The sequence below is a fragment of the Lonchura striata genome, chromosome 2, assembly GCF_050655825.1.
Source record: "Lonchura striata isolate lonStrDom1 chromosome 2, ASM5065582v1, whole genome shotgun sequence".
Classification (NCBI taxonomy): domain Eukaryota; kingdom Metazoa; phylum Chordata; class Aves; order Passeriformes; family Estrildidae; genus Lonchura; species Lonchura striata.
Genome location: NC_140704.1, coordinates 951,222 through 973,284, shown reverse-complemented (window position 1 = coordinate 973,284; position 22,063 = coordinate 951,222). Strand labels below are relative to the sequence as shown.

The following is a 22,063-nucleotide window of genomic DNA, read 5'->3' as shown; positions in this document are numbered from 1 at the left end:
CTTGTGCTGGGCTGCTGCTCTGGCTCCTGCCCTGCTCCTGACCCTGCCTTAACGTGGAGCACGGGCAGGTTCCAGCCCCTGCCCCCCCTGAGCATGCCCTGAATCAGGAGGGAGCAGTTTAAATTTGGAGACAGCCCTTTCAGGGCAAATTGCCTTTGCCTGCTCAGGAGGAGGGCTGACAGCGCTGCGGGTCACAGCTCTGCAGACTGCACTGTCACTGCTGCCAGCTCGGGGACACGCTGCCCTGCCTGGGCTGGCACCGGCCAGGGAGGGCTGCACTTCCCCCAAAAACTCCTCGGGGGCTCCTGCCAGGCTGCTCTGGGACTCAGGAGCCTTCTGCAGGGCATGCAAGCAGCACAGCTCGCTGGGATTGTTCATGGAAGCTCAGGTGATCCTTATTTACACCGAGGTTTTGTCCCTCGGGATCTTTGTCACATCACCCCCAGCCCTGCGGGCTCATGGCTCTGGGATCTCCTGCTCAGGAGCTGTGGCCAGGCTGGCACAGGGAGGAGGAGAGTCCAGCTGGTGGCCACAGCTCAGCCTGGAGCAAAGGGGGATCAGGGGGGACCCTGTGGCTCTGTGCAGCTCCTGACAGGAGGGGACAGCCTGGGGAACAGGGACAGGAGGAGAGGGAACAGCTTCAGGCTGGGCCAGGGGAGGTCAGGGTGGAATTTCCCCATGGAAAGGGTGCTCAGACCTTGGCAGGGGCTGCCCAGGGTGGTTTGGAGTGCCCATCCCTGGAGGTGTCCAAGGAACACCTGGAGGTGGCACTCAGAGCTCTGAGCTGGGGCAAATTTGGGGATGGGGCACAGCTGGGACTCCATGGCATTGGAGAGCTTTTCCAGCCTGGGTGATTCCAGGATTCTGGGATCTCTCCTGTGCCCACTCCTCTCTGTGATTCTTTTGTCTCAGAATTGAACTTTTTCACGTGTTTCAAGCAAGGCAGCCTGGGCAGGGTGCCCCAGACATTCCTGTGGGGCACAGGAGATGTTCTCTGCATCACCTGCACATCCCACTGGGCCTGCTGAGCACGTCTGGGGGGTTTTGCCTGGCTGTGGGTTGAAATATTCCCTGCCAAGGATGTGCAGAAGGCTCCTGGCTTTAGGGAGGAACCCCAAGTGAAACAGAAGTGTCTCAGTTGTACCACTTGGCTGAGAAAAACCAAACAAAACATGCAAGCTGGGACACTTCCACTCTGCCAGGTGCTCCAAGCCCTGTCCAGCCTGGCCTTGGACACTTCAGGGATCCAGAGGCAGCCACAGCTGCTCTGGGAATTCCATCCCAGCCTCTCCCACCCTCGCAGGGAACAATTCCTTCCCAATCTCCCACCCATCCCTGCCCTCTGGCAATGGGAGCCATTCCCTGTGTCCTGTCTCTCCATCCCTTGTCCCTCTCCCAACACGTGGTGCATTTCCAGTGCAGTGGAAATAAATCTTTAGGGAATCTTTTGTTTAAAACTGGAGCTTCAGGTGCCTTTGCCATTAACAGAGGAGTCTGTGCAGGGTGGTTCCAGGTGAGGAGCCTGGAGAGGTGGGAGCTGTGAGGAAGAAATGGGAGCAGGGCTCAGGAGCTGCTGATGTTCCCAGTGGGGAGCAGGAGCAGCAGGACAAGCAGGGAGCACTCAGAGCAGAGCTGGGAGCTCCCTGCAGCTCCACGGTTCCACCTCCCCATCCATGACAAAGCAATCCCTGCCGAAAATTCCCTCTGGGAAGGAGAAGTAAGGAAGGGAAAAAAGCTGGACAAGAAACTGTAGCAACTGCATTTTTTTTTTTTCCCCTTGTAGATTTTTTTTTTACAAGGCAGAACATGAACCTTGTGTTGAACTTTCAAGTTACTGACTTTGCATCTCTGAAGTTTGGAGAGAGTGGTTCTGACAGTCGTAGGCACAGGGCCCTTTTAGCATTCAGGATTATGTAACCTCATGGAATTTCAGAGGGAAAGCAGTAAAACCCTTCTGGAGCTGTCAGCACCCTCTGAAATGCCCTGCAGTTTCTTGAGGGCCTTTCATAGATCCCTGATCTTCTTCTTCTTCTTCTCCCCATGCAGCTCAGTGGTGGAATTTAATTTGCTTCTCATTGCAGGAATCTGAGAGTGCCAGGGCAAGGGGGACTGGGTTCCCAGTGCCAGAGGGCAGGGGTGGATGGGATATTGGGGAGGAATTCCTGCCTGGGAGGGTGGGGAGAGGCTGGGATGGAATTCCCAGAGCAACTCTGGCTGCCCCTGGATCCACAGAAGTTTCCAACCCCAAGCTGGACAGGGCTTGGAGCAGCCTGGCATAGTGGAGAGTTGGAATGAGATGATCTTCAAGGTCCCTTCCAGCCTAAACCATTCTGATATTCTATGAGATTAAAGTATTTTGTGTAATCTCAGCCAGCACTGGCTGCTGGGAGTTAAACTTTCCTCTCCTGCAAGGACAGAAATGTCTTTTCTACAGAAAGCTGGGTCTGAGGAGCCTGTGAAGGCTCAGCAGGCTGAGGAACCTCTGCACCTTCACCCAGAGCAGGGACAGCAGCCTCTGCTCGTGCTCTGCCCAGCTGGGTTTGGAGTCAGCCCAGGGCTGGACACTCCACAGCCTCTCTGGCCACCCTGCCCTGTGTCCTGCCCCCTCAGATTGCACTTCTCACTAGGATGGAGCTGCTGCATTTCACTTTGCCAGGAGGAAAGGGAGGGAGTAAGCAGCTCTGACAGCTCTGCTCTGCGTGAGTTGTCCTCCATCAGGGCTGCCAGCTCAGTGCCTTAGATATTCATTAAATGCAAAAAACTTCTTGGGATCTTGAGCTCTTATCCCGTTGGATAAAAATGTACAGCTCCCTTTGGGTGGCTGGGTGACATCTTTTTCCATGTAGTTCCTGTCTGTGCTTATTCCTTAGATTTTGGGGATTAGTGAAGCTTGTCTGCAAAACTCACTCGTGGGGATTTTTCAGACCTCTCTGAACTGAGCTAGACAATATTTTATTTTACAGAATGATGAGGCTGATAATAAAGCATTGAGGGGATATTCCTGCAGGATACTCCATGTTTACTCTAAAGCCAGCAGGCACAAGGGGAGCCTGAGTATCTTGGGGGAGGTGCCCTGTGACCTTTCAGGGGAAACTTTTGCTTCCCTTACCCTGAAGAATATTTGGAAATAATGTCCTGAGCAAGGGAAGGAGACCCTGGAATGCCTTGGCTGCCTGTTGTGTTTTTATCTGATGTTCCAGGTAGATTCCATCCTGGGCAGCAGATTGTAGGGTTGTGTGCCTTTCAGACAGGACATGCAGGCAAAGTTCTCATGAATCCCTCAGATGGGAATCAGAAGCTGCTCCTGGTAATAAATGTCCTGAGCACAGACAGTTCCTCACACAGGCACCAAGCATTCCCAAACCAGCCTAAACCTCGTGTGGAATCCTTACAGCATCCACTCTGGAGAAGGAAAGGCTCCATGGAGACCTTGGACCCTGAAGGGGCTCCAGGAGAGCTGGAGAGGGACTGGGGACAAGGATGGAGGGACAGGACACAGGGAATGGCTCCCACTGCCAGAGGGCAGGGATGGGTGGGAGATTGGGAATTGGGAATTCCTGGCTGGGATGGAATTCCCAGAGCAGCTGTGGCTGCCCCTGGATTATCCCTGGCAGTGCCCAAGGCCAGGCTGGACACTTGGAGCAGCCTGGGACAGTGGGAGGTGTCCCTGCCATGGCAGGGGTGGCACTGGGTGGCTTTGAGGTCCCTTCCAGCCCAAACCATTCAGGGACTCTGATTGTGAAGCTCCTTTTTAAGGCTGCAGCTCCCACACCCTGCAGAGGGGGATGTGTCTGGGGGTCCCTCCATTCCTTGTGAAGGGAATTGATTGGCATGGCTGATAAAACTGCTGCTCTTTGGGGATCCCAGCTGTGCCTCCCCATCCCAGGGTGATCTGGGCAAATTCCCTTGGGGATCCACTGCAGGACTGGCACTCCCAAGCCTCCTTTCCCCATTTTCCCTGCTGGCTGCTGGCAGGGCCCTCTCCTGCCTGCTCACTTGGTAATTTTGAAGCTCCTTAACCCCAAGCTGGAGGTCTGGCCAGTGACCTGCCAAGATTAGCATCTCCTGCAGGGCAAAGGCTTTAGAGGGTAATCCTGTGCTCACGGAGCCCCTGGCTGGACATTCCCTGGGGTGTCCTGCGTGCCAGCAGCTCCAGCAGCGTGTCCTGCCCCAGCTCCCAGCTCCCAGCTCCCAGCCTGGCACAGGGTAGGTGGCCACAGGGGCACTTTTGGCTGGATTAGCTGTGAATTGGGTGATGTGACCACGCTGACCTGTGCAGAGGGATGATCAAAGAAACGATTCCACGCTGTCAGCAGCTCTGCTGAGCGTTCCACCCTCATCCTGCCCTGGGAGCAGTGCACAGAAGGTGCTACTTGCATGGGATCCTTGTTTTTCCTTTCAGAAGCAAGTTTGCTTTGTAAGTACGTTGTTAATGGTCTTTTTTCCTTTAAGCAAGACTTTGTAAGCTCTAATCCTACATTGGTTTATATTATCAGGGCTCGTAACCGGATTTTCAGCTATCAGCCAGCTTTAATACTTGCTAAAATTGCTTTACAGGTCTGTGGGATCTGTCAGATTTGCATTTTGCGTGGAGTGCATTATCTGCTGCTGCTGCACAATCACAGGCACTGGCAGCACTGTGTCTTGGAAGAGTTTGGCTTCTCCTTTTTGTTGTTTTGTGTCTTTTGTCGGTAGGTCAGAGGCAGAAGGGGTTTTTGGGGAGCTTAGGTTTGGAACCGAAAAATCCTCTTTTCCCAGTCCTTGGGAAATCTGAGATCATGTTTTGTGTTCCAGGTTTGATAAGGGGAAGCTGAATATTGGGATGGGGTGGGGACAACAAATAAGCTGGAAGTGTCCACTTCATGGCAAATAACTTGGGAAACATTTTGGGAATAGCTGAGGGGGTTTGCTGATGGTGACTGTGATCCAGAAATCTTTGTTGTCCTGGCTCTGGCAGGGGTGGCTGGTCCAGGCTTGTCCCTGTGGCTGTTCTGCTCTCCTCTCCCTGCTCCAGAGCTGCCTGCATCCCTCCTTGCACCAGGATTCCTGCTGGGAAGCACTGCCTGGTTGGAGTTTTTAATTTGCATCTGTTGTGAAAATATTGTGTGAGGAATATTCCAGTCTTGGGTTTGGATTGGGAAGGATTTGGCAGAGGCAGCTCCCAGCTGCTCCTGATCCAGCTTCCAGCCAGCTCTGGGGCTTTGCTGCAGCTCAGGGCTTGCAAACACTGACTGAGTTTTGCTCAACTTGGTTTTTCATCTGGTGGAAATGGAAATATTTCCCATCACAATTCCTTTTGTCTCCTGCTGCTCCCTCCTTCTCCAGCCCCGGGTGTGGTTCCCCTCTGTACTGAAAGGCATGAACACAACCTGGTACTAAAACCCCCCCCAAAATGGAGGGGTTTCTTCAGGTTTACCTTTCTGACCCTAATTTTATGTTCTTCCCTGTGAAATCTTTCATCATGGCAATATGCCAATATATTTTTAGTGTTAACAAATAGATTTGTTTCAAATAATCAGAGTTCAAGCAGTGGGTGCTCTCCCTCAGCCTCAGTGTGGGTCCAACCCAGCACTCTGTTAATGTCATAATATCATAATATCATCTTTGAAGAAGTTCTTGAATGTTTTTAACTGCTCCCAGGCTCTTCCTCACACTGTCAAGGACTTTTAGTGTCTTTTTTTTTCTTTTGGCTTTAAATAGTTTTATAGACATGCGAATGACAGGCTCCTGTCTAGAGGAATTTACAGTGGAATCTAATTAAATCCCTTGCTGTTCTGTACTACAAATAATGGTAAATAATAATAATGTCTCTTGACACATTGCAGTGGCACTTTATCTCCAAAGCACTTTGCAAAGCTAAATAAAACAGTACCAAAATTACATTATATTATTAAATAAAATATTAATCTTTTTTTTTTACTAAAATGATCAGGCTTTTAGCTGCTCCAAGCTCAGACAGTGTTGCCCAGGCAGGGATGGGATCAGGGCAGGGATGGGATCAGAGCAGGGATGGGATCAGAACAGGGATGGGATCAGGGATGGGATGGGATCAGAACAGGGATGGGATCAGAGCAGGGATGGGATCAGAACAGGGATGGGATCGGGGCAGGGATGGGATCAGGGCAGGGATGGGATCGGGGATGGGATCAGAACAGGGATGGGATCAGGGCAGGGATGGGATCAGGGCAGGGATGGGATCAGGGCAGGGATGGGATCAGAACAGGGATGGGATCAGGGATGGGATCAGGGATGGGATGGGATCAGAACAGGGATGGGATCAGGGATGGGATCAGGGATGGGATGGGATCAGAACAGGGATGGGATCAGGGATGGGATCAGAGCAGGGATGGGATCAGAACAGGGATGGGATCGGGGCAGGGATGGGATCAGGGATGGGATCAGGGCAGGGATGGGATCAGGGCAGGGATGGGATCGGGGATGGGATCAGAACAGGGATGGGATCAGAACAGGGATGGGATCGGGGCAGGGATGGGATCAGAACAGGGATGGGATCAGGGCAGGGATGGGATCAGAACAGGGATGGGATCGGGGCAGGGATGGGATCAGGGATGGGATCAGGGCAGGGATGGGATCAGGGCAGGGATGGGATCAGGGATGGGATCAGAGCAGGGATGGGATCAGAACAGGGATGGGATCAGGGATGGGATGGGATCAGAACAGGGATGGGATCAGGGATGGGATCAGAGCAGGGATGGGATCAGAACAGGGATGGGATCGGGGCAGGGATGGGATCAGGGATGGGATCAGGGCAGGGATGGGATCAGGGCAGGGATGGGATCAGGGCAGGGATGGGATCAGGGATGGGATCAGGGATGGGATCAGGGCAGGGATGGGATCAGGACAGGGATGGGATCAGGGATGGGATCAGGGCAGGGCTGCTCAGGATAAATGGGATCAGGGCAGGGATGGGATCAGGGATGGGATCAGGGCAGGGCTGCTCAGGATAAATGGGATCTGGGCAGGGATGGGATCAGGGATGGGATCAGGGCAGGGCTGCTCAGGATAAATGGGATCTGGGCAGGGATGGGATCAGGGATGGGATCAGGGCAGGGCTGCTCAGGATAAATGGGATCAGGACAGGGATGGGATCAGGACAGGGATGGGATCAGGACAGGGATGGGATCAGGGATGGGATCAGGTCAGTGATGGGATCAGGACAGGGATGGGATCAGGGATGGGATCAGGGCAGGGATGGGATCAGGGATGGGATCACAACAGGGCTGCTCAGGATAAATGGGATCTGGGCAGGCTGCAGGGCTGCTCGGGATCCTGTTTTCCTGGGAGACAAGGGGTGGGAGTGTTGTGATGCCTGGACCCAGCGTGTGTAAGTGTGAAAAATCCATTTTATTTGGGTTTCCTTGGAGCAGCATCTCTAGGATCTGTTCTGCACCCGGGAGCTCCTGCTGGGGCTGTGTGGGTGCTGCTTTGGGCCACCCAGGTGGGAATTTTGGGATGGGGCAGGCAGAGCTCCTGTCCTGCTCCCACCCAGGGTGGCACTGGGGACAAGGTGCCAGCACCACCGTGTCCCTGAGCACGTGCCATCCCTCCATGTGACCCTCAGAGGGACCTAAACCCCGGGAAGCTCCTGCCTGGCCTGGGATCAGCTGGGAATGGGGACGAAAGGGGACACCCAGGGAGTGTCACACACACAGTGTCACACCAGGGAGTGTCACACACACAGTGTCACACACACAGTGTCACACCAGGGAGTGTCACACACAGGGAGTGTCACACACACAGTGTCACACACACAGTGTCACACAGGGAGTGTCACACACATGGTGTCACACACAGGGAGTGTCACACACAGGAAGTGTCACACACACAGTGTCACACACACAGTGTCACACCAGGGAGTGTCACACCAGGGAGTGTCACACACACAGTGTCACACACACAGTGTCACACCAGGGAGTGTCACACCAGGGAGTGTCACACACACAGTGTCACACACACAGTGTCACACACACGGTGTCACACCAGGGAGTGTCACACACACAGTGTCACACACACAGTGTCACACCAGGGAGTGTCACACAGGGAGTGTCACACACAGGGAGTGTCACACACACGGTGTCACACACAGGGAGTGTCACACACACGGAGTGTCACACACACAGTGTCACACAGGGAGTGTCACACACAGGGAGTGTCACACACAGGGAGTGTCACACACACGGTGTCACACAGGGAGTGTCACACACAGGGAGTGTCACGCACACAGTGTCACACACAGGGAGTGTCACACACACAGTGTCACACAGGGAGTGTCACACACAGGGAGTGTCACACACACAGTGTCACACAGGGAGTGTCACACACACCACACACAGTGTCACACCAGGGAGTGTCACACACACAGTGTCACACCAGGGAGTGTCACACAGGGAGTGTCACACACAGGGAGTGTCACACCAGGGAGTGTCACACACAGGGAGTGTCACACACACAGTGTCACACCAGGGAGTGTTACACCAGGGAGTGTCACACCAGGGAGTGTCACACACAGGGAGTGTCACACACACAGTGTCACACCAGGGAGTGTTACACCAGGGAGTGTCACACACAGGGAGTGTCACACAGGGAGTGTCACACAGGGAGTGTCACATACAGGGAGTGTCACACACACGGTGTCACACAGGGAGTGTCACACACAGGGAGTGTCACACACAGGGAGTGTCACACCAGGGAGTGTCACACACACGGTGTCACACAGGGAGTGTCACACACAGGGAGTGTCACACCAGGGAGTGTCACACACACGGTGTCACACACAGGGAGTGTCACACACAGGGAGTGTCACACACATGGTGTCACACAGGGAGTGTCACACACAGGGAGTGTCACACAGGGAGTGTCACACACACGGTGTCACACACAGGGAGTGTCACACACAGGGAGTGTCACACACACAGTGTCACACACAGGGAGTGTCACACACAGGGAGTGTCACACACACAGTGTCACACAGGGAGTGTCACACAGCCCTCAGCTCACAGGGCCACACCCTGCGGACACAGCAGCACTTTATATATATATATATATATATATATGTATGTATGTGTCTATGTGTCTGTCTGTCTGTATATATAAATAAAAATATGTATAGAATAATGTATCATACATAATTTACATGTATTTATAAATAGATGAAATTATATCATGTATAGGCATATAATATAAAACACATGAAAATGTATAAGCTATACATGATAAAATACATTTTATAATATATAGTATAATGTGCATGAAAGCATAGAAACTATTCTAGAATGTATCTAATGTATATATTATATATAATGTATATGCTATCTAATATGTGCTATATATTTATGTTACAATGAATTTTAACATATGTAACATAAATTATCCCATGTTTTATGTTATTTAGAATGTGTTATAATTTAAACTGTTATTTAAATTATTAAATATTTCTATTATTAATGAGAAGTAATATTTTATTTTTACCTCTAATGAGAGGTTTGGACATGTTTCAAACTCCAAGGAATCCCCTCCTGCTCCTCTAAACCCAAACTCTGAGCAAACTGTTGAACCCACTGATGATTTGTACCGGTGACCTTTCCTTGTTTCATGATGTAAAACAAACTCCAAGCCCCACAAAAGCTATTCTTCATCTTATTCTTTTTCAATAACATTATCATCATCATCATCATCATCATCATCATTTATTATTATTATTATTATTATTATTATTATTATTATTATTATTATTATTACTATTACTATTATTACTATTATTACTATCATTATTATTAATCTCTGCCCACCTTGCTGTGAGCTCTCAGCCCACCTGGCACCTCCAGGTTGTTGTTTTACAGACCAGGATCATGTTTTTAATGAATTCTTCCCTTCTGGTCCTTCTGTGCCTTAAAAGTAGGTTGTTTTTAGTAACTGCAGCTTTGCACTGAATTTAGGGTTATATCTAGGGATATTTTGGGATTAATTTCATCTCCTGAGCTCCAGGCTTGCAGGTATTGTCAACCTAAGTAAAAGTAAAAATTTTAAAAGCATAAAGAGATGTAGAAAATGTATGGGGGTTGAGAGAAGGAGTGCCTGTAAATATTTCTGTGTTTCTTTCCAGAAGAAACTGGAACCAGTTTAAAACTTTAATGTTGTCCTCAGAAGAGCTGAAAAATTCAGGCCTCCTTAAAATGGAAATAAAGCTAAAAGTCATTAGTCTGGGTATTAATTTTGAACTTTTCCACTGAGTTTGTCCTGTTTAAAGCCTCAGGACTTACAGTTTTGTTCCTTTTGTACAACTGTGGCCTTGGACCAGGACAGCACTTCCATGTGAGTCTGTTCTTGATCTTACATGTGCCTCAGGACACAGAAATCCCCATTATTTTGTGTATTTGTTGTATTTGAAGAGCTGGATCAAACCAGCCAAAAATGAATGTTCTGGTGTCTGGTTTGGCTGCCAGTCCCTGATACCTGGGGATTCACATCCAAATTGCACATCCAAATTGCACATCCACATGGTGCAAGAATCCATTTGAAATATTTCAATATCTGGCTTTTGACTGGGTCATTTCCTTCTCCCATGTCAGTATTCCCAGGAGGAATCATGGATGAGAAGATGTCCTACAAGGAGTTCCTGGATCGCAACGACTCCTGGTCAGCAGAGGAGAGGGACCTGTGCTTCAAACCCATGGACATGGCTGGTAGGATGGCTCAGGAGCTGGAGCACCCTGATTTCAGCAGCTGGGGGACCTCATGGACCATGGGCTCCATCTCTGAGGGGCTCCTGCTCCCCTCACGGACTGTGGGCTCCATCCCTGAGGGGTTCCTGCTCCCATCATGGACCATGGCCTCCATCTCTGAGGGGTTCCTGCTCCCCTCATGGACCATGGCCTCCATCCCTGAGGGGTTCCTGCTCCCATCATGGACCATGGCCTCCATCTCTGAGGGGTTCCTGCTCCCCTCATGGATCATGGCCTCCATCTCTGAGGGGTTCCTGCTCCCATCATGGACCATGGCCTCCATCTCTGAGGGGTTCCTGCTCCCCTCATGGATCATGGCCTCCATCTCTGAGGGGTTCCTGCTCCCCTCATGGACCATGGCCTCCATCCCTGAGGGGCTCCTGCTCCCCTCACGGACTGTGGGCTCCATCCATGAGGGGTTTCTGCTCCCCTCATGGACTATGGCCTCCATCCCTGAGGGGCTCCTGCTCCCATCATGGACCATGGCCTCCATCCCTGAGGGGGTTCCTGCTCCCCTCACGGATCATGGCCTCCATCCTTGAGGGGGTTCCTGCTCCCCTCATGGACCATGGCCTCCATCCTTGAGGGGTTCCTGCTCCCATCATGGATCATGGCCTCCATCCTTGAGGGGTTCCTGCTCCCCTCATGGACCATGGCCTCCATCCCTGAGGGAGCTCCTGCTCCCATCATGGAGAAAAGGGGGATCAGGGGGGACCTTGTGGCTCTGCACAGCTCCTGCCAGGAGGGGACAGCCGGGGGAACAGGGACAGGAGGAGAGGGAACGGCCTCAGGCTGGGCCAGGGCAGGTCAGGGTGGATTTTGGGAAATCATGAGTGGTTAAGTGTTGGAAGGAGCTGCCCAGAGCAGTGGTGACTCCCCATCCCTGGAAGTGTTCAAAACCCAGGCAGACACAGCATTTTGTGGTGTGTTTTGGGGGTATTTTTTAAAGATTGGAGTTGATGGTCTCTGAGATCTTTTCCAACCTGACGCTGCTGAGCATGAGCTGCACCCTGTGCAACCCAGCCCTGCACAGATACACTTTCACCCAGCAGATTGCCCTCAATATTCTCCTTTTTTCCCCTTATTTTTTAAAATTAAATTGCTCGCTGGCTCCAGGAGCACCTGAGAAATGTGGGTCCTGCCCAGATTATCCCAGACAATCAACCTGGAAAGATACAGACTGGAAATTTTTAGTATATTGTTGAGTACTGTAGGCCTGCTTAGTGCATGATTTTCTTACTGACTGAATCTCTGTAAGAGATGCAGTGAACACCTTCTGTATTTTGACAAGGGTAAGAAATGATTCATGGAAGAACTGGAAAAGCCACAGGTTCGTTGGAGTTTCCCTCCTGTTGCAGGAATGGGACATAGGTGTCATTCTGCTCAAGAGCCAGATGTCAAATTTGTTAATTAAGAACAATTTACATACTTGGCCCATCACCCAGTGTTCTTTTGGCCTGAATAATATGAATATTTTAGTTTATTTGTTGCATGAGACCCCATTTTTTAAGGTTTCATGTCCTTGGAGTGTCTTGCACACCTGTGCAGGCCCCACATAAAGTTCAGGATCAAAGTTAGGGTTGTATTGTTTTGCTCTTCCAATTGGAAACAAATGAGATTCTGCTTAGAGTTCCCATAATGGAGCAGAGGGATCAGAGGACACAGAGCAGCTTTAAGGATTTGTCAAGAGGAGAAAAATGAGAGCATCAGACTCAGAGAAATAACTTGGTTTATTCAATATTTGTGTGCCCACTCTTTGGAATATGGGAGGATGATTTCCCCCCAAGGAGAGGATTCTCTGGCCAGTGGTGTAAAGGATCTCCAGACCACCATCCCTGTAATTCCTTTTTTCTTGGGAGAAAGAGGGGAAATTTCAGCTCTCCCTTTTCCCTCTGGAGCAGAGATGGGTTGGCCCAGAGATCTGAGCTGCTCGTTTTTTCCACATCATTGAACTGCTGGGCAAAGAGGGAACATTAGCAGGATTTCTTTTAGTTTTAAATTGGTTTCAGTCATGCTCTTTTTTTCCCCTTGTTTTTTGGGGTTGTTTTTTTAATTGGGAAGAAGGCAGTTGTTCAGACATAGCAATACTGCTGTAAACAGCTCCAAATCAAAATATTCTGCACGTTGCTCCAAGGCAAGATGTTGTCTTGGCATCTCAAATAATCTGACAGGTTTCTAAAGGAATTCACTCAGCTCACCTGATCTTGACATCCCAGCCCACCGTGGGCATGGGAACAGCTCAGTGTCAGCCCTGCAGGGAGCACATCTGGCATGAAAATGATTATCAAATCAAAAATCAATCAAATCCCTCTGAGCTGGGTTTAACTGGAGGAAATCCAGTGTCTGGAAATAGGATGTTCACCTGGAGAGGAGAAGCTCCAGGGAGAGCTCAGAGCCCTGCCAGGGCCTGAAGGGGCTCCAGGAGAGCTGCAGAGGGACTGGGGACAAGGGATGGAGGGACAGGACCCAGGGAATGGCTCCCACTGCCAGAGGCAGGGATGGCAGGGACCTTAAAGCCCATCCCAATCCAGCCCTGCCATGGCAGGAACACCTTCCAGTGTCCCAGGCTGCTCCAAGCCCTGTCCAGCCTGGCCTTGGACACTTCCAGGGATAGGACATTCTGCCTGAGATTCAAGGAGATGTTTCAATTTCCCAGTAAGTTGCTTAAAATACCAGTCCATCACCCCAGTTCACACTGGGATGCAGCTCCTGGCTGGGAGTGCTCAGAGATCCCACAGCATTCCCTGCTCTGGGCTGAGCTGAGCTGAGCCCTTGTTCCTGACTCAGATTCATGGGTTGTGTCCATCAGGGCAGAGGCAGATGGTCCTTCCTGGAGGGGAGGGCTCAGTTTCTCCAGGAACAATCATGACCCACTCTCCCCAGAAATCATCCTGAGCAACAGGGTGTTACTGTTGGGTGTAAATTCTAATTGCCAAGGGGTTTGCTCCTGGCGGATAATCCCAAAAGCAGCTTTTCCTTGGAAGTGCAGCTTTGGGACCTGCTGCATCTCCATCCTCTTGTTGCAATGGTGCTCCTTGTGGCCTGTGTGGTGACCCTGCCTGGTTGTGTCTCTGGCAGACCCCTTCAGCATGCACAGAGGGGAGAACCTGCCGGACCTGTCCTTCCCCACGGACATGAAGAACGTGCCGCTGTTCCCGGGCCACGCCGACGCTGCCAGGGACATCCTTGGTGAGCTGCCCTGGGCATCCCTCCCCAGCTGCCAGCTGGGCACTTCTCTCTCGTCTTTCGTGTCCTGAAAACAAAGGGTTGATGTTGGAACCCAGGGACGTTGGTTGAAGGTTCATTTTCATGTCCTGAAAACAAAGGGTTGATGCTGGAACCAGGGACGTTGGTTGAAGGTTGATGGTGGAACCCATTTCTACCTTTCTTAGTAGAAAGGTGAAAATAAAATATATAGAAAGGTGGAAATAAAATACATTCTAAGAGTTAATTGGATAAAATAGTTTTAAGAGACCTTGAATCTGTGTGTCTTGTGACTTGGTGCCTTCTCTTTGTACTCTTAAGTCTGGCATGTAGACGGCGTGCAGAACTTCTGGTAAGAGAAAAATAAACAACAACTTGAAAACCGAAAAAAACCCAAAAGTCCCATCACAGAACTTTTTAGGGTTCTCCCCATCGGGGGATCCACGAGGGAGGTTACCACAGTTGTAAATTCATAAGCATTTTTTTCCCCTGTTCTTGTTTTAATGGGTAAAACCCAGATACCCAGGAGCTGTTTCTGCAAAGTGCTCTTCAGGATTTCAACTCTTGGATTATTATATCAATATTGGATTATTAAGGGATTACCAGCTGGAATTCATGGGAGCAGAAGCAGAAAGCCAAAGGAAATCATTTGCCTGTGCTTACTCTCTTACACCTTGTCAAAAAGTTCTGTTAAATGCAGAATTTATGGTTTGTGAAGCAGAGCTAAAATTTGATGCAGATTTATCTGAACTGCTGCTGAGCAGGGCAGTCCAAGTGTGGTAGGACTTGAAATTCAGGAGAGGAGTCATTAGGGCTGATGATTAACAGAAGTTTTTTTATTTCCTTAGCTCCACATGGATCCATGATGGGACCTGAACAACCTTTCCTGGGATCCCTGTATTCCCCTGCAGAGGCTCTGGACCCATCAGCCTTCATTGGCCTCGACTCGGGCCCAGAATTCCTGCCAGGAAAAGCAGGTGAGAAGCAAATGTTTTCTCTAACTGGCTGGGTTTGGAGGGTTTGCAGCTGGGAAATCCCAGTTTATGAGTCCTAAAGAATCTTGATGAGGAGTTGATACAAAAAATGAGTCAAGATTGGGAAGTTTCCTCTTGGCATGGCCAGCTCTTGGTTCAGGGCAACGTTCTGGTGGGAGGCCCTGGGATGGAATTCCCAGAGAAGCTGTGGCTGCCCCTGGATCCCTGGCAGTGTCCAAGGCCAGGTTGGATGAGGCTTGGAGCAGCCTGGCACAGTAGAAGGTGTCCCTGCCTGTGAGATGAGCTTTAAGATCCCTTCCAGCCCAAACCATTCTGGGATTCTACATTAGGAGGTCACAGGATGGTTGAGATTAGAACCTTTCCAACCCTCCTGCCTAGGCTGGGCTACCCAGCACCACCTGCCCAGGAGAACTGAGGAGAGAAACTCCTCTTTTGGCTCCTGGGGCCAGTGCTGGGTGCAACTTGTCTGATGGTAGCTCTGACTCCCAATAATCCTGGAAGAACAGGAGGTTCTGGTGCCTCTTGTAGACGGAATTGAAATTCCCAGAGGATGAACTCCAAACCCAGGAGAGTCAGGACCTTCCCCTGGGAAAGTCAAGGCCCTGTGAGTCAGGGCTGGACTCACAGTGTGTTTGTTTCCCACAGCCCCTGAAGAATACTGGATGGGAGCTCAGCAGGACATGAAGGGACCAGATACCTCTTTCTTTGTTGAGCCACCAGGTAAAAACCAGTTCTGAGCTGATCTGCAGGAAGTGTTGGCAGAGAGCTCCTGAGCAGCAGAGCCAGCTCCTCTCCTTGTCTGCCTCCTCAAGGGACACCAGGCTGGGACAGAGCCACGTGGGAGCTGGCCAAGGATGGCACTGCTTCTGCTGCTCGCATCAGTTTAGAATGGAAATGCATCTGAGGAGTGGGAATAGCTTTAAACTGAAAGTTTAAAGTGCCCAGAGCAGCTGTGGCTGCCCCTGGGTCCCTGGCAGTGCCCAAGGCCAGGCTGGGCAGGGCTTGGAGCAGCCTGGGGCAGTGGGAGGTGTCCCTGCCATGGCAGGGGTGAGATTGGGTGATCCTTAAAGTCCCTTTCCACCCAAACCTTCCTGGGATTTTACAATTACCTTTAAATTCTGGTCACAGATAAATCTTTGAAGCTCCACTGGGACATTATCCCATTGGGAATTTGTGTGTATTACAAAACTTGACCCATAGTGGGATCTTTATATCAGTGAAGAAGCTGAGAACAGTTTCACCCTGGTGATGGGTAGGAAGTGTTTCTGGAGCTGGGGGGGTTTGTAGCACAGCCCTCCCCAGCTTTGCCACTTCTCCTGGGATCCAAGAGTTTTCCTGGGTGCTGCACAAATTCTTTTCCTGAGAGTGGGCAATCCAAGCCGACTTTCTCTGAGCTGAGGGGCATTCCCTCCCCGGGGTGGCTGAGGCAGCACCTGGGGGTGTCCCCCACATCCCAGCAGCTCCACGATCCGAGGCCTTTCCAGGTGCTGATCCCAGCTCCTTCTGTTCCCAGTGCCCCCCGCAGCCACCGAGGCCATCAGGACGAGCCTGCCCGAGAGCCCCACGGCGGCAGCAGCCCCTGGAAGCGTTCCTGCTGCAGCCTCAGCACTCCCAGGAGAGGCTGCAGCCACGGATGGACCAAAAGCTGCAGCTCCAGGTGAATTCCTGCAGCCTGGAGCGTGGGGCAGGGCGTGGGGGTGGCAGAACATGGAATTGCCTCTCCTGAGGTGTGAACAGGTCTGCTGTGCCTGCAGGTGCGGGCACACCCGAGGGGGATGCAGCAAACCTGCTCAGTTGTGTCCCAGGCCAGGAGGTGATTCTGTGGTTCTCTGCTGTCTCCACATTTTAGCTCCAGGAAAATCTCAAGGGTGTGGTTGCAGCACAGAGTGAGGGAATGGTTTGGGGGGAAAAGCCCTGTGAGGTCACCAGGTCCAACCCTTCCCCAGCACTGCCAAGGCCACCCCTGAGCCACAGCCCCAGGTGCCAGATCTATTCACAAGGACCTTTAACCTGCCCTTTTAAAAGTGTCTCTTTAAAAAGTTCCATTTTCAACATATTTATACACAGACTCATAGTGCCAGTTGTTGTCCAGTTTCCTAATACTTTATCCCACTCATTTCCATAATTCTCCAGGCATCATCCATACTGCTTTTCATATCTATTTATTTACAGTCTTACTCGTGTGCAAAATCACAATCTTTTATGTTTTCCTTTGGAGAAGATTATGATATCACTTAAAAATCCCACAACAAAGTGAAACCCAAAAGAGGGCTGGTGCATGATGGATCCTTTTGGTTTGGTTCACTAAAATATTTGTTTTATCTAAATGCATCCTTAAGGACCATTTTCCAAGGGACTTTTTTGATTGTTCTATTTCTTTCTGACTTCAGTTTAAGTATCTCTAATTTAGATTTCATACGTTTTCCACTGGCTGGGGAGGATATTTTTAGATGTGACTCAAAAAATCAGTAGAAATGTTGGTTTTTGGTCATCAGCAATAGATGGGAGATGTTCAGGGCACTGAGCTGCAGGACACAGAGGGTGGGCAGAGCTTGGGGCTGTCCAGATGAGGAGCTGCAGAAGAGAGATCCAGTGCTTCTGGCACTGATCATTTGGAAAAGCTTGCCTCTGGACAGCTGAAACATTAAACAAAAACTGACTGAACAGCCTCCTTCAAGGGGATTTTAGGCAAATAGGAGCTTAAATGCAGAGGTTTGATTGTGCCGTGAAGTGACAAATGTTGGTTTGGAGCTACCAGCTCAGTGTTAGGAGATACTGTGTGAAAAATGAACGAGGCCAATTTGAAGGAATAGAGAGAATTTGGGATTCGTGGGAGGATTCTGTGTCAGGAGTGCCAGCACCACCCAAACCCCACCACCAGCACAAACCATGTTTAGAATGAAGTGTGTGGCTTTGGAGCGTGCCAGGACTTTTCCTGCTCTTGGAAAACCTGCTGGGCTCACACAGGTGATTCCACAATTTCTGTATCCTGCAGTAGAGGGATAAACAGCTTCCCCAGGGAGCTGTGGCTGCTGGAAGTGCCCCAGGCCAGGATGGAGCAGCCTGGCGTGGTGGGAGGTGTCCCTGCCAGGAGAAGGGAGTGGGACTGGAGCTGGGACATCTTTAAGGTGCCTTCCAGCTCCAGCCACGCCGGGAGCTGCTGGCTGTGGTTCCTGGCTGGGCTCTGCTGGAATGTGCTCCTGGCAGAGGAGCCAGCAGCCCTGGCCCCCTGCCAGTGGCGTGGCATCAGGGGAGCTTTGGAACAAGAAGCAATCCATGCCAGCTGCTGCTCCCAGGGCTGGAGCAGATGGGAGCCCCACTGCAGCCAGGGGTGCACGTGGGGCTGCGGCGGGAGAGCCTCTGGATGCATCCGGCAGTGGAGAAGGACTGGAACAACTGGGGTGAGCCGCTGGCAGGGGGAGGAGGTGGTGCTGAAAGCCAGGAGGAGAGGCAGGGAGTGAGCCCCGAGTGTTGCCCAGCCACAGGGCAGCAGGTCAGGAGCTGCCACGGGCTTTTCCCTGACCTGTGGTGCCCGTGTTCTGCCAGGTGCAGCCTCCGTTCCCGCCGCCGACGCCGCGTCCCTTCCCGCAGAGAAGGTTGGGGCTGTCCCTGCTGGAGACACCAAACCTCCCCAGAGCCCTGCAGCAGCAGCCAACCCTTTCCAGACCACAGCTGGGGGCTTTTCTCCTGCACCTGAAGCCAGCCCTGCCAAAGGTGTCAATGACGTGTCCGCCCCGGGGACAGAGCTCGGCTTCGCCCCGGCAGCAGATGCTGGATTCCACCATGGGGTGGATTTGGGGCTTGCTCCGGCAGCAGGTGTGGAGTCCCACCAGGCCATGGATTTGGGATTTGCCCCAGCAGCAGGTATGGAGTCCCACCAAGCCATGGATTTTGGATTTTCCTCAGCAGCAGGTGTGGAGTCCCACCAGAACATGGATTTGGAGTTTGCTCCAGCAGCAGGTGTGGAATCCCACCAGAACATGGATTTGGGGTTTGCTCCAGCAGCAGGTGTGGAATCTCACCAGGCCATGGATTTGGGGTTTGCCCCGGCAGCAGGTGTGGAATCCCACCAGGCCATGGATTTGGGGTTTGCCCCGGCAGCAGATGTGGAATCCCACCAGGCCATGGATTTGGGGTTTGCCCCGGCAGCAGATGTGGAACCTCACCATACCTTGGATTTGGGATTTGCTCCAGCAGCAGATAACAAAGCTCAGGATGTTATGGGATCTGAGTTTGGCCCAGCAGCAGATGCAGAGTTTGCTCCAGCAGCAGAAGTCAACCATCACCATGGCCTGGATTCGGGGTTTGCTCCTGCAGCTCCAGCCAAGCCTGGCCCTGCTGTGGATGGTGGGAGCGTGGCAGTGGAAGCTCAGCCTGGCCCCGTAGCTGCCCCCAGGATTGCTGTGTCTGGGGAGCTGCTGACATCTGAGGCTGCCCTTCAGCAGGACAAGCCTCCTGCAGGTGAGTGTGCCCAAATCCCAGAATCCCAGAATCCCAGTCACAGGAAATTCAGGTTGGAAAAGGCCTCTGAGGTCACGGAGCCCAGCGTTGATTGGCTTTGGGTGAAGCACCTTGAGGAGAGCTCAGCTCTGCTCTCAGGATACACAGAAAATGCATCACAGGGATTCTTCACTGGCAAAACATAAAACTAGAGGGTTTTAATGATTTTTAAATTTTCATTGGGTGTTCTTAGCAGGGCTGAGTGGTCTAAGAACAGCCATGGAGAGGTGCTGGCTCATCCCTGCTCTGTGTCACCACCACCCTCAGCTCTCCCTGAAATCTCCCAAACCCTGTAGGACACAGAGCTGACAAACAGAGGTTCTTGAGAACAATTTCTGAAGAGATTAAAAGGCTTAGTTGATCATTTTGGGAGCTTTCCTTGGGATGACTGTAGGTGTTGAATGCTGGGAAGGGTGTGTTGGGTTTTCCATGTGCAGGTTTGCTCTGCTGTGTGGATTTCTCCAGGGACAACATCCCTCTGGAGAGAAAACAGCTCTCCAAAATTGTATTTATTTTATATTTATATTATTAAAAAGCAAAAAAATAGTCCTGGGCAGAGACAGCATATATGGATTGGTTGTGGATGGGATTGGAGTGAGATTTTTTTCTTATCTTCTAATACTCTTCAGTTTAATGATGAGGATAAATTTCAAGAGAGAAGTTTTAACAAAATAAAAAAAAAACCACACTGGAATGTAGAAGCTGAGAGGTGAGTGAATAAAACAGGAAGTGCAAGACAATGCAGGAAGGTAGAAAGATCCTAAAAATCAGGCTTTGGAAGTGACAAAACCTTGCAGAATATAAAAAATTAGGCGAGGGAATGAATTTAATCTGATCTATATTTAAAAACAGGGATTTTTTCTCTTTCCATTCCACTTGCAGAAACAACAGCGAAGGTGGAGGCGGAATCCAAAATCCCAGAAGTTTGTGTGGATCACTCGGAGAAGATGAAGGATGGGAAACCTCCCCCGAGCCCCCGGGAGGAGGAAATTCCTGGGAAAACCAAGCAGCAGCTGGAGGCAGCAGGTGGGCAAAGCAGCCAGGGCACAGCTCTGCCCCACACAGGCACTGCCTGCTGCCCCCAGCCAGGGCCAGCCTGCAACCCCAAGCAGGTTTCAGTGGCTGCTGGCACAGGGCACATCCACAGGACTCATCCTTCCCTTCCTCGTGCACAGCAGTTGTACCAGTGCCTGCCATCATTTTCCTTTCTGTTTAAAATGGAAATAAAATTAATTACAGAGAGAACTGCTCTCCCTTGTAATTACGCCTCACAGATGAAAGCTGGCTGTAATTATGCAGAGTGAGGAATGTTGTGGTGGCTGTGTGGATGTATTGTAAGGTATAGATGAATACAAGATGATCGGTATTAGCCAGGGACTCCAGGCTGATAATGGAGTTCATTCTGGATTTGAATTCCCAGTGGGAAGCTGGGATAGTCTGAATTGGGCTGATTACAAAGAGGAAGAAACCCAAACAAACCCTCACCCTGTGCTTAAAAGCCCTGAAACAGCCCCTGCTTCATGTTCTGCCCCCACCTTGGCACGTGCCAGATATAAAAGTGCTGCTGAAATGGGATTGTGAGGGGACGAACCAAGCACGTCTCATAAACCTCATTCCTGTTGAACACAGAATTAACCCCTTTGCAAGGGCTGGGGTTTAGCTGCAGGCTGCCTGTACTCCTGAGACCTGAAGCTTTCTCTTCCTGTCTTTCATGTTCCAGCTGAAGCAAAAGGAGCACTAGAAAATAGAGACCTTCCAGAAAAATCTGCTCCTGCTGAGGATGGTGAGACACAGCAGGAGGAGGCTGAGCACAACCACGTCCAACATGCAGAACCTCAGGAGGAGAAAACCCTGCAGGAGCCCACAGGTAGGACAGAAATCATCATATAAAATATACTTCCATTTCCTCATGGAAACTCTGGGAACTCTTCATCTTCTGCTCCTGGCTGTGGGGCCACCTGGGCAAGCAGAAATGTCTTTGTGTGGCTCTCAGTGCTCCTGGTGCTGGGCTCACCCTTCCCCTCGGATCCCTGCCCTCTCCAAGGCTCTTTTCCCTCCACGTTCAAACTAAAACCCCAAATCCAAGTGCTCTGAGTGCTTTCATCACTGGGACTGGCTCACAGCTGTGCTGGAGGATTGCAGAGCTCTCATCTCTCTGCCATCAGCACTGGCTTTTCTTTTGGTGCTGCAAAGGACTGTTAATTGTCCCGAGGACATTCCCAGGGAGGATCTCCTTCCCAGCTGAGCTGTGCAATTGCCAAAGGAAGATGTGATTTTTCTCCTGCTCCACTGACCCAGCCTCCAGAAGGGCTGGTGCTGCTCACACTTGGTGTGGAGGAGGATCTGTGGGCCAGGGCTGAGTGAGAAACAACTGCTGCTCTCCTCATGCCCTGAGGGATCCCCAGGGACACAGCAGGTGACCCTGGGACAGGGGCTCTGCCTCCCCCTGCTTCCTCCCCGGGTGCTGGGGAAACTTGGCTGTCTTGCCCCCATCTCTCTTCCCATCTTCCCACTAAACTTCTGTTTTCCCACTCTGGAAGGATGCCAGCTAGAGATATAAAAAGGCTCTCTCTGATCTTGTCTTGCTGAGACAAAATGGATCCTTAATGCATTTTTAAAAAG

General features: G+C 51.0%; 1 protein-coding gene across 18 annotated transcripts in view; it reads left to right on the top strand.

The window, feature by feature from the left end:
- MAP4 (microtubule associated protein 4) overlaps positions 1–22,063 on the top strand; it is a 152,935-nt gene that overhangs the window by 75,771 nt on the left and 55,101 nt on the right. For all 18 annotated transcript variants that reach the window (XM_085572850.1, XM_085572844.1, XM_085572843.1 and 15 more), the window contains 8 exons: positions 10,590–10,703; positions 13,821–13,931; positions 14,795–14,923; positions 15,587–15,661; positions 16,455–16,598; positions 18,488–19,402; positions 20,324–20,467; positions 21,162–21,308. In XM_085572850.1, the coding sequence (XP_085428976.1) occupies positions 10,590–10,703; positions 13,821–13,931; positions 14,795–14,923; positions 15,587–15,661; positions 16,455–16,598; positions 18,488–19,402; positions 20,324–20,467; positions 21,162–21,308 (1,779 nt within the window). The remainder of the gene's footprint in view (positions 1–10,589; positions 10,704–13,820; positions 13,932–14,794; positions 14,924–15,586; positions 15,662–16,454; positions 16,599–18,487; positions 19,403–20,323; positions 20,468–21,161; positions 21,309–22,063) is intronic.